At 35.1% G+C, this 15,039-nt stretch overlaps 1 protein-coding gene across 2 annotated transcripts in view; it reads left to right on the top strand.

Moving 5' to 3' along the window:
- Positions 1-15,039, top strand: part of Ubr3 (Ubr3 ubiquitin ligase) — a 542,232-nt gene that overhangs the window by 152,796 nt on the left and 374,397 nt on the right. For both annotated transcript variants that reach the window (XM_090394146.1, XM_090394147.1), the window contains exons 8-9: positions 3,378-3,557; positions 13,408-13,541. In XM_090394146.1, coding sequence (XP_090250272.1) covers positions 3,378-3,557; positions 13,408-13,541 — 314 coding nt within the window. The remainder of the gene's footprint in view (positions 1-3,377; positions 3,558-13,407; positions 13,542-15,039) is intronic.

Here is a 15,039-nt window from a genome sequence, read left to right on the forward strand (position 1 = left end):
TTGCTCTTTTTTTCTATTCCACATGTTAAGTCCCTTAACATATGGAATAGAAATTCTGGTAATTTCTTCTTGAGGAAGGTTAGGACGATGGCCATAATTATTATTATTTTCAATAGTTTTGCTTTATAACCATTTGCACTGAAGGTAGTTCTGATAATATTTAATAAGAATTCAATCAAATTATTCAGTTTGATGATAATTGTGTACAAAATACCTTGGTATCACGCTTGATCAGGAATTACGTTTTGCACAACACATCTCTAACACTTCCAACAGAGCTCTAAAAAAATTAAATATACTGAAAAGGCTTTGTGGAACAAATTGGGGCGCAAAGCCAAAAATCCTCAAAACTACTTACACTACACTAATAAGGCCAATAATGGAATATGCAGCACCTATCTGGTCACCTTCGGCCTCATCGGTAAAGAAAAAACTAGACAAAATACAAGCAAAAGCATCCAAGATTATCATTGGTGCAGTCTCATCCACTAACAACATCAGAGCCCAACAGGAATGTGGGCTTGACCTGCTGGAGGACAGACGAAAATTTGCCACCATTAAATTCATAAATAATATCAGAAGCTACCAAAGTGATCATATCTCCCTAAAAACTTATGAACATTGGAACCAAATTTGCAGACTTCACAGATCATCGACTTTACAATATGATGACACTATCAGGAAAGAAATAGGTCTTGATCAGCTAAATGTCCACATAAACAAAGAACCTCTATTTTCCAGTCCTTTACCTTCAAATACCTCCATAAATCTAAACCTTACCAAACTCTGTACAAAAAAAGAACCAAAAGAAATGCTTAAAGAAAAAGGCCTAAATACCATCAACCTTCTTTCATCCTCCAAACAGGTTATTTGTTATACCAATGAATCATCAGACACCAATATGATTAATGGAGGCGCTGGTGTTCTCCTTCTACTCCCGAAAGGTGAAAAACTTTCAATAAAAGTTGGATCTGGGAGAATCGCTTCCAATTTTACCAGCGAACTCTACGCAATAATTAAAGCACTAGAAGCCTACTTAAATCTATCATCATCTCAACAATCTGAAGGAATTATAATTTACAGTGACTCAAGATCAGCTATGGAGGCAATCAAAAATGGCAATACCAAGCTCACACAAGACATCCATAAACTCTTAAATCATCTAAAGTGTTTAGGAAAAAGTTGCATTTTACAATGGATTCCTGCTCATGTAGGCATTGATCACAACGAAGCAGCTGATAAATTAGCAAAAGAGGCCAGAGAACTCAACCAAGAAACTCATATAACTCTTGCTGATGCCAGTGCACTAGCAAAAGCTAAACTAATTCCATTGAAATCAGTGATACAACATCAAATTCCCGAGATCAATGCTGACAGAAGGACCTCCACCACGATAGCAAGACTACGAACAGGACATTATAGAGGAATGAAGATCAATACAGATGATACGAGAACATATAGAAACTGCAACAACTGCCCCAATACTGAACTGACACCCACTCACATCTTTACCTGTCCAGCAATTACAGCAGCCTTGCAAGAAATAGATCCTAATCCTGAACAACAGCTCTATACAAACAAAATCACAGACATAGCCAAAGCAGTACAAAGAGCACACGGAAACATCTAAGACTCTTCAAAGGACAAGACGACAACAACAACAACAACAATAATTGTGTACTAGCTTGATGGAATTTATTAAAACTTGGTATTCTGGATTTCAGTTAAAATATGTGCAGTTGTTTTTCAGTTTTGGTTTCATTTGGATCATCTGCACATGCATGCACACATGCAAAATAATAATAAAATAAAATTAAAAAAAAAAGGCAGCTCTGTGTGGTAATATGGATATACTGTAGTGCAAATTTTCAATCTGAGATTATTTGAAAAGATTTTCACAGATGTTAATAATTCCCACATGGCCTCATGGAATTTATTTCATTCCATCTTTAAGATCACTATTAAATTTTGCTGTCATTTGAGTATTGTGTTAATGACAAAAATTAGATGAAACAAAACTATGTCTACAGTATATATATATAAATATGTGTGTGTGTGTGTGATGTCAGAAATGGCTCTAGGTTCAGTTGTTGGAGTAATGAATGATGACACTGTTATGGAATGCATCGTTTTTATGATTGTCTGCAGTCACTTCTTTACTGGTTAATGATGCTCTTGAATCATTTTTGTATACTGTTTCAGGTGCACAACTACAGAACACCTGATGGAGTTGAAAAATGCCTGCAGATTGTATGTTTTATTTAAAGGGACTGAAGCAAAGTGAAGAAAAGCAGTATTAAAAAATAGCTAGTTTTATCAACCCTTGTACTGTCCTAATCTTAGTACTGTGCTTAATCTAGATGAGTATATTTTCAAAGTACCCCAGTAGAGTTTTGGCTTAAGATAAAACATTACTCTGGGTTAATTGACAGAGTTTCTTATTTTATAACTGAGATTGATGAATTGACATGCTTTCAGTAATTTAATGTCGTAGAACTTTTTATTTTTATTTAAAGTGGAGTAATAATTATTTTAAATGAATGATAATTTTAGTTATTTAACTATGTTCTCTGAACAGCTGAACTGTTGTCATAAGAAGACTGATTAAAAATATATTCAGGCAGAATTTTTCTAGGAAAACTTCTAATAGGAATGTCTCCTTACACCACATATCAGGAATGGAGATGGTTTACTTATTTATCTAGTAATATGATTTAAAGTGCAAGCATTTTCTCCTTTTCTTGTGCAAATGTGTACTGCAAATTTGGCAAGATGGCCACAAAAACAAATGTTAGAACAAGTATTTGAAAAAACAATGCCAACTGGAGAAAAGTGATCATAAGGTAATACTGATTGTTTTCGTTGATGTGGTTTATCCGAAACTTCTTTCCCAGACCATAAGTTAGGTCTAGCAAACTGTTCTTCAGTTCCTTTGATATGCAGTTTGTCTGAAATGACCTCACTAATGCTCTTCCGACACTTGAAGGTATTATGTATTTATGATTTCTGCACCATAAATACATAATACCATGTATTTGTATTTCCTAGCCTCCCCTACTTATTTACTAATTTTGGCCTTTTGTGACTTTTCCCCAGAATTCAAGACACCATAGATATATACAACTGAATATGACAAGATAGCTGCAGACCATTCCCAAAAAGCCCTACATAAATGTTCCTAACATTAGAAAGATCACTGGAATTGTAGCATACAGGAAGATTATAGCTTCACATAGATTCTTCCTCAAAGTACTCACATGCACTTTCATTTCTTGCAGAAATTTCTCTTCTGGTATTTTTGATCATTCTTCATATAATTTAATTTATAATTTAATATAATTTAATTCCTCATTTTCTAATTAGCATTTTTCTTTCAGAGTCTGAAAAAAGTTTTCATTATGTTGTCAACTGTGCTCACCACATAATGAAAGATCACTGCTATTGGCCACTAGTTAGTGATCTCAATAATATTTTAACTCATCCTCCAGTAGCAATGGAATTTCTAAGTGATCCAGCATTACTAGACATGTGGTTTTCCTTCCTTTCTTATTTTCAAGGTAAATTTGATTTTGATATAAATATCTTTTAATTATATAGTCTAGAAAAATACAACCATACCATTGTCATATATATTATTTCTTAAAGTTATTCATAATGATAAATTTATTATATTGAAAGCACAAAATTGTGGAGTTCTCATTTATGCAAATTCATTGTGGTTTTATTTGTTCATCAGTAATCTTCAGTGACAATTTGGGATTCTGCATGCATGGTCCACTGCTATGCGGACCATGCATGCATCATTTGAGTAGCTCAGTCTGTTGCATTGAAATTGGATAAACAAGAATAGCCAGCCCTTCATTTATTTATTTATTGATTCAATCATTCATTCATTAATTTTTCTATTTATTTTTTGATAACATAATTCATATCAGAATTTTTGAGCCTCATTTCATGATCACTGCAATAGAAATGAAGGAACTTCAACAATGCTGTTGTATTATGTGCTTAAATTTATTCCTAATTCTCAAAGAACAAACAAGTATGATGTCATCCCAAAGTTATCTATAGTTATGACCACTGGTTGCAGTGTTATGATAAATAATGTGACCAGTAATCACATCTTTAAAAAGTGCATACCAGACTTTTTAAGGATGAAGAGTTGTTTCTTGATGTATTTATTTCATTTGTATATTTTATTTTATTATTATTATTTTTTTTAATATTTATATAGTTTATTTATTGACACTTACTGAGATACCTCTTTTGTCAACCAACCAAAAATCTTAAATAAGAAATGGGAAAATGTATTCTGTATTTTTTTCTAGACTTTGAGGAAATGCTTTCTATATTTTTTAAAAGTGTGTGTATATTGAATGGCTTTTAGAATATGCATGTTGCATAGATGTCTCCTATGCAACTCATTTGAGTCGAGTGCAGTCACTCATTTGCTAACTAATAAATAGTATAATTAATACTATATGTAATAAGGAGTGTATTTAATCACTCAAAGTTCAGTCCTCTCTCACTCTAACAAACACTATTATAGTGAACTCATTCATTGTAACAAGCTACTGAAAGTTCTGACTAATGCAGCAGTGTTGCAGAAAGAAAGTTCTCAATAGGAAACTTCTCACTATAAATAAGCTACATCTTCAATTCCTTCAAGTTTGCTATAGTATGAGTTGGCCACACTTCCAAGATGCAATATAAGGAGTGGTATATCTTTTAGATCATGTTACACTTTTAGGTCAGGTTTACATATCATGATTATCCATATTTCATATTTCCGAATTTAGGGACACAAAACATGTCTTGAAATGATTATTTTACTTATTATTAATAAAATAATGGGTGCTTAAGGGTCAAAGCTGTATAACTGAGAGGAGACCACCACATAGCCTTTAAAGGAATGCAGAGAACCGACCAGGGCTTCTGACCTAATGTCCAATCCTCACCTTCTCACGGTGCACCCTGTTGGGTATCTACCTGGATACTGAATGAACAAGGATGGGCTGACAATTTGGGATTTAGCCGATCAAATTGTATTCTTATTGGCTTAAACCAATATACAAAATGATGGTACAACATGACAAAATTCCATGCCGGCCACCAGAGTTAAAGATCGGTACTATCAACATAAGAAGCCTGAATGGCAAAGAAAAGGAGCTAGCTGAGGAATTAGGTAAGTACCAGATCGACATAATAGTGGTGACTGAAACAAAAAAGACAAAACTGGTGAGATCTTTCTGAGCAATAAATACAAAATGTTATATTCAGGAAATGATAATCAAGGAAACATTATTCAACACAAAATATGAGGCTAATCTTCTTAAATGGCAGGCAGTCTCAGGTACAATGATGTGGGCTAATATCAGAATGGGGAATTGGACAATGAGACTTACTTGTGCCTATGGTCCCACAAAAGGTTCTACTAAGGTAGAAGCGGAGGAATTTTTTGATGCTTTAGAAAAAGCAACTCACACAATGAAAAAGGAAAAGTTGGTCCTTGTTGGGGATCTAAATAGCAGAGTAGGAAATGCTTGTCAGACATACAAAAATATTTTTGGAAAATTTGGAGAAAAGAGCAAAGCTAATAATAATGGCAAATACCTGTTGGATTTCTGCTCAAGACATGGACAGGTTATTACTAACGCCACGTTCCAACAAAAAAATGTGCACAAATTCACATGGAGAGAAGAAGCAAGGAATAAGAAAAGGCTCATTGACTGTGTTATTGTTGATAGTGATGTTTTCTCCCTGGTGCAGGACACCAGAGTGTACAGAGGATTTGAAATTGGAAGTGATCATCATTTAGTCTTGAGCAGGATAAAATTGAATTTCTTATTGAAAAGAATAACATATAAGAAAGTTTTAAAGCAAATAAAAGTTGAACAGCTCTCAGATGTGAACTGTAAGCTAAAATACAGAAAGATTATTGAAGAAAAAATGAAAGAGTTTGAGAACAGGAATTAAACCTTGGAGATTCAGTGGCATGCCTTGAAGAAAACCCTGATTGATTCAGCCAGAGAGGCATGTGGTGAGGTAGTCTGCAAGGATAGAAAAATCAGAACTCCATGGTGGACACAGGAAGTTAAAGAGGCAGTGAAGGAAAAGAAGGAAGCATATCAAAAGTACCTGGCAAATAAGTCAGCTTTTGCTCTTTGAGAATACAGAGACAAATGTAAGAAAGCGAAACACTGTGTAAAACTAGCTAAACAAAAGTTATGGGAGGACTTCAGCAAGAACATAGAAAATAAATATCAAGAAGGTGGTAAGATATTTTGGAGGTTGTTGAAGAAGCTTCTAAATGGAGGAAAGAGTGCTGTAAAAGGAATTAGATGATAAAGGTGAAATGAAAACAGGAGAAAAAGATATCCTTGAAGTATGGAGTAATTACTTTGAAAAACTGCTAAATGAAACAAGCAGTGATGACAGCACAGTGATAAAAAACACTGACCAGCCATGCAGTCAGGAATACATATCCATACTTGAAGTAGAAAAAGCCATCAAGGGCTTGAAATGGGGAAAGGCAGCAGGAGCAGGTGATATTCAACCAGAAATGCTGAAGTATGGTGGTATAAAAGTCTTACAGTGGCTGCACTGCGTAGTTCAGAAAGCCTGGACAGAGGGATGAATTCCTGATGATTGGAGTAGAGCTCTAATAGTACCCATATATAAAAAGGGAAATAAAACCGAATGTGAGAAATACAGAGGTATTTCCCTACTAAGTGTTCCTGGCAAGATCTATGCAAGTATACTTGAGAAAGGCCAAATAGAGGCTCTCAGGATCAGATCTTTACTTTATGACAAATAGTGGAGAAAGCATGGGAATATAACAAAGATCTGTATTTAAGTTTTATCGATCTAGAAAAGGCATATGACAAGGTGCCAAGAGAGAAGCTATTCAATACGCCGCAGTTATATGGTGTCAATGGGGCATTATATCAAGCAATACTTAGTCTTTATTTGAGTTGTAAGTCAGCAGTTAGAATTGAAAGAAGTACAGGAAGATGGTTTAATGTTAAATCTGGTGTGAGACAAGGATGTACATTATCCCCTCTGTTATTCATTATCTGTATGGATCGCATTATGAAGGAAAGTGGTATTAAACATGATATCAGAATTGGAGATGTTAATGTCAGCTCTTTGCTTTATGCAGATGATGTTATACTTCTAAATAAATCCGCTACATGTTTGCAAGATTTCCTGACTAAATTGAATAACTGTTGTCATAGATATGGTATGAAGGTCAGCATTAAAAATACAAAGACAATGAAAATAGATAGAATTGTTGATAATGTCAACTGTGTTGTGAACGGGGAACCTGTGGAACAAGTAAAACATTTCAACTACTTAGGTACGATTTTTAGTGAAGATGGTAAATTAAATATGGAAATAGACAACAGAATCAATAAAGCTGGTATGGTAGGAAGTCAATTGAATAAATTCATATGGAATAAGAGAGAAATTAGTCGGAACACTAAATTATTTGAATACAAGACAGTGTTCAAACCAGTTTTAACTTATGGTTCTGAGAGCTGGGTCAGAAGTAAAACACTGTACCAAAGGCTAGAGACTGCAGATATAAGAGTCCTGAGAAAGATTAGAGGCATCAATGGCAATATCATATTAAAAACAAGGATATTAGGAAAAAACTTGACTTTGACAGCATCCAGGAATGCGTTAGCAGAGCTAATCTCAGGTGGTATGGTCACTTAAACAGAATGGGTGAGGAAAGATTAGCAAAACAAGTGTTCTCTGCCAGGTTGGCAGGAAAAACAACCCAGAGAAAGACCAAGATATGGGTGGATTGATATGGTACAAAGTGCCTTAGACGATAGAAATATAAGATCTGATAATGTTGGAGTCTTGACAAGTAACAGACTGATTTGGAGGAAAATTGTAGATAGGGAGTTAGTAATAATGTAAGTTTTTCATGTAGTACTATCATATCCTGTTCACCCCCTTGAGGGTACATGTTGGGAATTTGATGATGATGATGATGATAATAAAATAACACTTGACGTTTCGATCCCCTGTATTGAGGTCATCATCAGAAGGATACATGTGTATAGGAAACCAAGCTACATGCTCTTGCACTCTATAAAGGTAAATTAAATCTATGCTGTTAATTAATCTTTTTCTTAGCCTGACCTCTAGTGATAAAAATAAATAAATAAATAAAATAAAATTTAAAAATAAATAAATAATTAATAAATAAATTAAACAAAGAACTACAATAAACTCTGCTAAAGTCCTCCTGTACTAAGATTACTACGATTTTTCTGGATTTGTACAGTTCAGGTTATACTACAATTTTCTTCTGGACTTGTACAGTTCAAGTTGCTATTCAATGTTAAGGAGAAAAGAAAAAAAAAAAAAAAAAAAAAACGCTTCACCAAGTCTTCTTGTATAGAGATTTTTCTTTGGCTTGTTCTAGTTGCTATAAGGTTGCAAATGGATCCTCCACTTGCAACTTAAAAGAAAGAGAAATCATGATTAGTTCTATTTCACACTTTTCTTAAAACATTTTAGGAGGTGTCACATAATAATTTCTAATATGGCTGGAGCATCATTACCATGTCTTCAAATTAGAATTCATTTTTCTCCCTTAATATTAACTCTACATGTGACTGCTGAAAATTGAATTATGAACCAATATGGTTTGTGGAGACACAATTAAGTCAGAGATGAGAGAGAGAGAGCACATATCAATATTTTGTTTTCTTGAACAAGTTGAGTTTTTAGTCCTTGTCAGAATTTCTGTTTCTTCCTCCAAGAAAACAGCCTTCTGTCAGAGGTAGATGAAAGAAGACACTCAAAAGTTGTTTCAGGTGAAGTCAGTTCAGCAGAACTGTACTCTCCTGAAAACACCCATAAAAGAGCATAGGGTAGAAATAACGTATATGAGGAAGTGGTTGGAGATATATTTTTAGATTATTATGCGTAGAATTAAATTTATTAAAACTCTGATATATTTTGTCTGATGTTACATGGACATTATCAAAGAGAGAGAGAGAGGCGATCAGTTAACACTGCATTCAAAACATGAATTATATGTGTGAGTTATGTACATATGCTTATTAGCTTGTGTCCCAGTCACACAGCTGAGTTGACAACTGAGAATGCTAACAATGAGAATGCATTATTAGCTTTCTCAAAAGAACAGATTGGTTAGCTTCTGTAACTAAAAATTAAATAAAAGAATCAATATTTAAAATACAATATATATATATATATATATATATATATATATATATATATATATATATATATATATATATATATATATATATATATATATGGAGATTGGTTATTGGTATACACTCAGAATAGCTAAGATTTGGACAGTCTCATAAGTTTTCACAAGTTCCAAGGAACAGATGATTAAATTTAAATATGTAGAATGAAGAATATTGGTTTGGTTCCAAACCAAGTCTAGCGTTAGTGACATGGAAAGCAAGTTTAGACTTTTTTAGATTCTAAAAATTTAACACAGTTTAACACATTCCTGATGTTCTTGGATTCTAATCTTAGCAGAATTGCCAGTGTATCCAAAGTAGCAAAGTTAACACGAACAGAGCATTTGATAGACACAAGACAGAGAGAGAGAGAGAGAGAGAGAGAGGTGGTAATTTGTTCTTTGTAGATGGTAGAAAAGGTGACAGCTTCTGAGCTAGTTTGATGGTCATGTCATATATGCATGGTACTTGCAAGGAATCTGTGCTGTTTGTTCAGATATTCCTTTCAGGTAGGGTATGGAAATTCTTTTCACATCAGATTGTAGTCTAGTTTTGGGATGATAACTGTTAATTTTCTGGAGATGGTAGTTTTGTTATAACCATTAGTCACCAAAGTATCTTTATCTTATTTAATTCATTCCTCAGAAGGAATCCGAAGAGCAGATTGTGTGAACACTGTGTACAAGACTTTTGATAATACCTATCTTCTCTGAGTATAATGGTGTGACGATGGATGTATCTGCCATTAAAGTAAGGTTTTCTGTAAACAGAAAATTCACCATACCTATATGAGTGTGGATTATTAAGGTATCCAAAAAAGGGAAGATTTGTTGGATTGATTTTAGTAGTGAATTGGATATCAGAGTGTAAGGAGTTTATTTTATCCAAAAGTTGTAGTAATTCCATCACCGAGTGGGACCAAACTGTGGAAGTAGTACTATGAATGGAAGCCAGATAAGAAGTTGAGGAAAAATTGATACAAAAGAGTTGGTTTTTCTGAATGTTCCATAAATAATCAGCTAAAGCTGGTGATATAGCACTGCCCATCATTCCTTCAATCTGTTTATACAGCTTACTCTGTCACTTAAAAGAACAAGTTACTACCTCTCTCTCTCTCTCTCTCTCTGACTATCTAGTGTCATGTTCATGTCGACTTTATTACCTTGGACAATTGGCTATTGTTCTAAGATCAGAATCCAAGAATTAAGTTTCTTGACTTAATTAAGACTACATTAAATTTCTGGAATCTGACAAGCCTGATCTTGCTTTTCATGTCATTGATCCAAGGCACATTGACTATGCTATTGTTGATAAGGAAGTTTTTCCACTGTTCTAGGACACAGAGGATTTGAACTTGGAAGTGATTTCCATTTAGTGTTGAGCAGGATAAAAATCAATTTAATATTGAAAAGAAAGTGTATAAGAAAAAAGATAGTAAGCCAAAAGGCTATTTTACCGGCGAATTTGTTAATTGAGTAGGAGATGGTAAACCCCATTTTAATCCACCATGGAGTTCTGATTTCTCTATCCTTGCAGACACCTTCTCCACATGCCTCTCTCTGGATGGACAATCAATGAACATTTTCTTCAGGATTTGCTCCTGAATCTCCATGGTTTGGTTCTTGTTTTCAAACTTTCCTTTTTTTCTTGAATAATTTTTGTGTATTTTAGTCCACTTCACTTCTTCAGTTCACTTATGAAAGCTGCTCAACTTTGATTCTTTTTAAAACTTTCTTATATACTAATTGAGCGGGAGATGGTAAATCCGTTTTATTTTATAGCTGGGTACGAAACTCGGGTCGAAATCCATCAGCATCCATAGAATTTCAATGCTGAAAAAACTATCGGCGGAACCAGTTTTTCGGCATTGAAATTCTATAGATGTTGATGGATTTCGACCCGAGTTTCGTACCCGGCTATAAAATAAAATGGGATTTACCATCTCCCGCTCAATTAACAAATTCGCCGGTAAAATAGCCTTTTGGCTTATTATCTTTGTAATTAACAATATTTAACAATATACAGTACACCACTTTGGCAATTCGATAGTAGAGGTATGTAAGTTTCAATTCACTTAAAACCTTGATATTCCAGGTCTACCTACTCACTGATGAGACCTCAAAAAAGGTTGAAACTGGTCTGGGTAGCGACCTCTTCTCATAATGTAAAACGGTATTTATACATCTCTTAGGAGCTGGGTTTTACATTATGAGAGAATATTAAAGTTAGTGACGGATCTTGCTCCACCTTTGCATGGAGTTGTCCTGGTGTTGTACTACCCAAGTGATCATTTACACTTGGTTCTGCTGATAGTTTTTTCGACATTGAAATTCTATGGATGTCGATGGATATCGACCCGAGTTTCATACCCAGCAATAAAATAAAACGGGATTTACCATCTCCCGCTCAATAAGAAAGTTTTAAAAAGAATCAAAGTTGAGCAGCTTTCATAAGTGAACTGAAGAAGTGAAGTGGACTAAAATACACAAAAATTATTCAAGAAAAAAGGAAAGTTTGAAAACAAGACCCAAACCATGGAGATTCAGGAGCAAATCCTGAAGAAAATGTTCATTGATTGTCCATCCAGAGAGAGGCATGTGGAGAAGGTGTCTGCAAGACAAATCAGAACTCCATGGTGGATTAAGGAGGTTAAAGAGACAGTCAAGGAAAAGAAGAAAGCATATCGAAACTTCCTGAACAGTAAGTCAGGTAGCAATCTTTGAGAAAAATGTAAGCAAAGTACTGTGTAAGACTAGCAAAACAAAAATCACCATTATTATTTTATTATTATTCGGGCCCTCCATGGAGCCATAAGACTCATTATGGGAAGCCCATCTTAAACAACACGAAGTCTAACATACTATTCCTTAAACTCATTCACTGTTCATGCTATTACTAACCTATCAGGCACTTTGTAATTCTGTAAAGGGATGGCCCCTTTGTCCTTGCTCCTTTCTCTTGATCTGTCTACCGTACAAAAGAACTCCCCACTGTCAATCCTGTGACTACCTCTCAACAGTTTAAATGTTTCAATCAGATCACCTCTTCTTCTATCAACCAAACTCTGCAGTCCACATGTCCTTAGTCTATCCTCATAACTAACATTGCACAGACCTGATATAATTTTTGTTATCTACCTTTGCACCCTCTCCAAGGTTAATTTATCCCTTTCAAATCCTGGTGATCAAATCTGAGCACAGTAATGCACATGTGGTCTGATCAGGGAATTATACAATGGAACTACGACTCTTCTATATCTGCTGGTCCGTGTCTTTCTCAGCATTGCAGCAATCTCTGGCCTTTGCAATATGTCCTTAAACTTCAATTGTCTATCAATCATCACTCCAAGGTCCCTTCTACTTACTCTATTACAGTTCCTCTATTATACTCTATTACAGAGGCCTGTTCATTGTGACCTTTGTTCTTCTCAGAGGCATTGGGGGGGGGGGGGGTGCTGCCCATTGCTGTAGCAGTTAATCCTATTGTGAGAGGGATGTTGTCTTTTAGGTATAGCTGAACAATGGATACAGTCTCACCAGTCATATTTGGTCCAAAAGGGTAGAATAAAAAAATCACTCATATGTTCTTAGAATTATGATACTATGGAGTAAGTTACTCCATAGCACACTGTACAAGCTATCAGTCGGTACCAGATACTGACTGATAGCTTGTACAGTACCAGATATAATACTGCACAAAATCAGGGTAAAAAGAGGAGTGATCAGAAGCACATTTGGGCACCGAGTGCAAGTGTGTGTGTGTGTGTGTGTGTGTGTGTGTGTGTGTGTGTGTGTGTTTAGATTTTGACATCCACTAGTGAATGTCAAAATCTAAATAAACACACACATATCATCATCACTTCTATTCATAATATAAGTGATCACTATACGAGTGTTTGCTATGTCAAGCTTAATTATTAATACAAACTTTCAAGTACACATGCGTTTGCTTGTTTAAAAATATTTCTTTTATTTAAAGAATTTAAGAGCTGTAGGTAAGTAAAATGCTTTAGTTAAATGTTTATAAATATACAGAAAACTTGTAAGAAGATTCTGTATTATGTAAAATTTCGCGCAGCTATTATAAATATGTGCTATGTGTTTTACTATAAAATAAATGCTTTAGTTATATTTATTGGATTTATCAAAGTTTTTAATTTCAGGAATGAATGTGAACCAAAGAGAATTAATACAGCATGTTGAATTTGAGCCAAATACATATTATGCAGCATTTTCTGCAGAACTAGAAGCATCAGCTACTCCTATGTGGGCTCTTATTTCTCATCTGAAAGATAAGGTTGGTTGGTTATTATTTGTATTGCTTTATTTTCTTCCATTTTATTCCATTACAACTTTGACTTATTTGATAATTGTAGTTAAACTTTTAAACAAATATTTCTGAGATCTGACAAAAACATGATGACACTTAGTTTATCATAGAGTTATATGGAACTACAAGTTATTATCCATTTCTTCATGCTTGAATTTTGTATTGCACATATAACCATTATTACTATTACTATTACTATTATTACGGGCAACTCCAGGGAGTCATTAGACTCATCGAGGGAGGCCCCAAATCATATTCATCATAACTATCTGACATTCATACAGTATCTATCATACCTCGCCTTAAACTCATTCACTGTCACAGCATCCACTACAGACTCAGGGAGCGCATTCCACTCATTCACTACTCTAAAAGTAAAGAACCCAGCTCTAACACCTTTACTAACCACACTTTTTCCCAGTTTCCATGGATGTCCCCTAGTCCTCCCACAACCAGCCCTGTTCTCAAAAATATCTTCTGAATTAATTTTATAGAAACCCTTCAGTAATTTGAATGTCTCAATCATATCTCCCCTCCTCCGCCTATCAACCAATTTTTGCAACCCACAAATCCACAACCTGTTCTCATACGGTTCATTCCACAGACCTGCTATCATCTTGGTCACTCGCCTCTGGATCCTCTCCACATCCTCCCCATCAAGAAGAAACTTAGGTGACCAAATCTGAACACAGTAGTCTAGATGGGGTCTTATCAAGGCTCGATAGAGAGGAACAATAACCTGCTTGTCTCTGCTTGTCAACGTATTCTTCAGCAACCAAGTGATTTGATGAGCTGTTTTGGTCACTTTTGCAATGTGTCCCCTAAATTTCAATTCCCTATCCACCAACACTCCTAAATCTCGTGCCTCATCAATTTCCTGGAGCAGGGTTCCACCAATGCAGTAAACTGCCTCCAATCTTTTCACCCCAAAATGCATAACCTTACATTTTGCCACATTAAACTGACATCCATTCTCCTTAGCCCAGACCTCCAATCTATCCAAATCATCTTGCAAAATTTTGACGTCATCTGCATTCACTATTGCCCTACCCAACTTCGCATCATCCGCAAACAAATGAACTGTTCCTCTCAGATCATTTCCTATATCATTTATGAACAAATTAAACAGCATTGGTCCAAGAACAGATCCTTGTGGCACACCACTAGTCACAGGCCGTCTTGTGGACTCTACTCCCGAGTAAACCACTCTCTGATATCTCTCCGTCAACCACCCTCCTATCCATCTCACCAACCCTATGTTCATTCCCATATGCTGCAATTTACTGATTAGAATTCCATGTGGAATCCTGTCAAAGGCCTTGGCAAGGTCCAGTAGAATCACCGTAAACCCATTGCCCTTATCCAGTTCAGCCGTCACTGTGTTATAATACGTGAGCAAGTTACTGAGGCATGACCTACCCTTCACAAAACCATGCTGTCCCCGATACAGTATCCCATTTTCTTC

This window comes from Typopeltis vanoorti, chromosome 6, assembly GCF_054136105.1.
Source record: "Typopeltis vanoorti isolate ZY-2024b chromosome 6, IOZ_Tvanoo_1.0, whole genome shotgun sequence".
NCBI classification, from domain to species: Eukaryota; Metazoa; Arthropoda; class Arachnida; order Uropygi; family Thelyphonidae; genus Typopeltis; species Typopeltis vanoorti.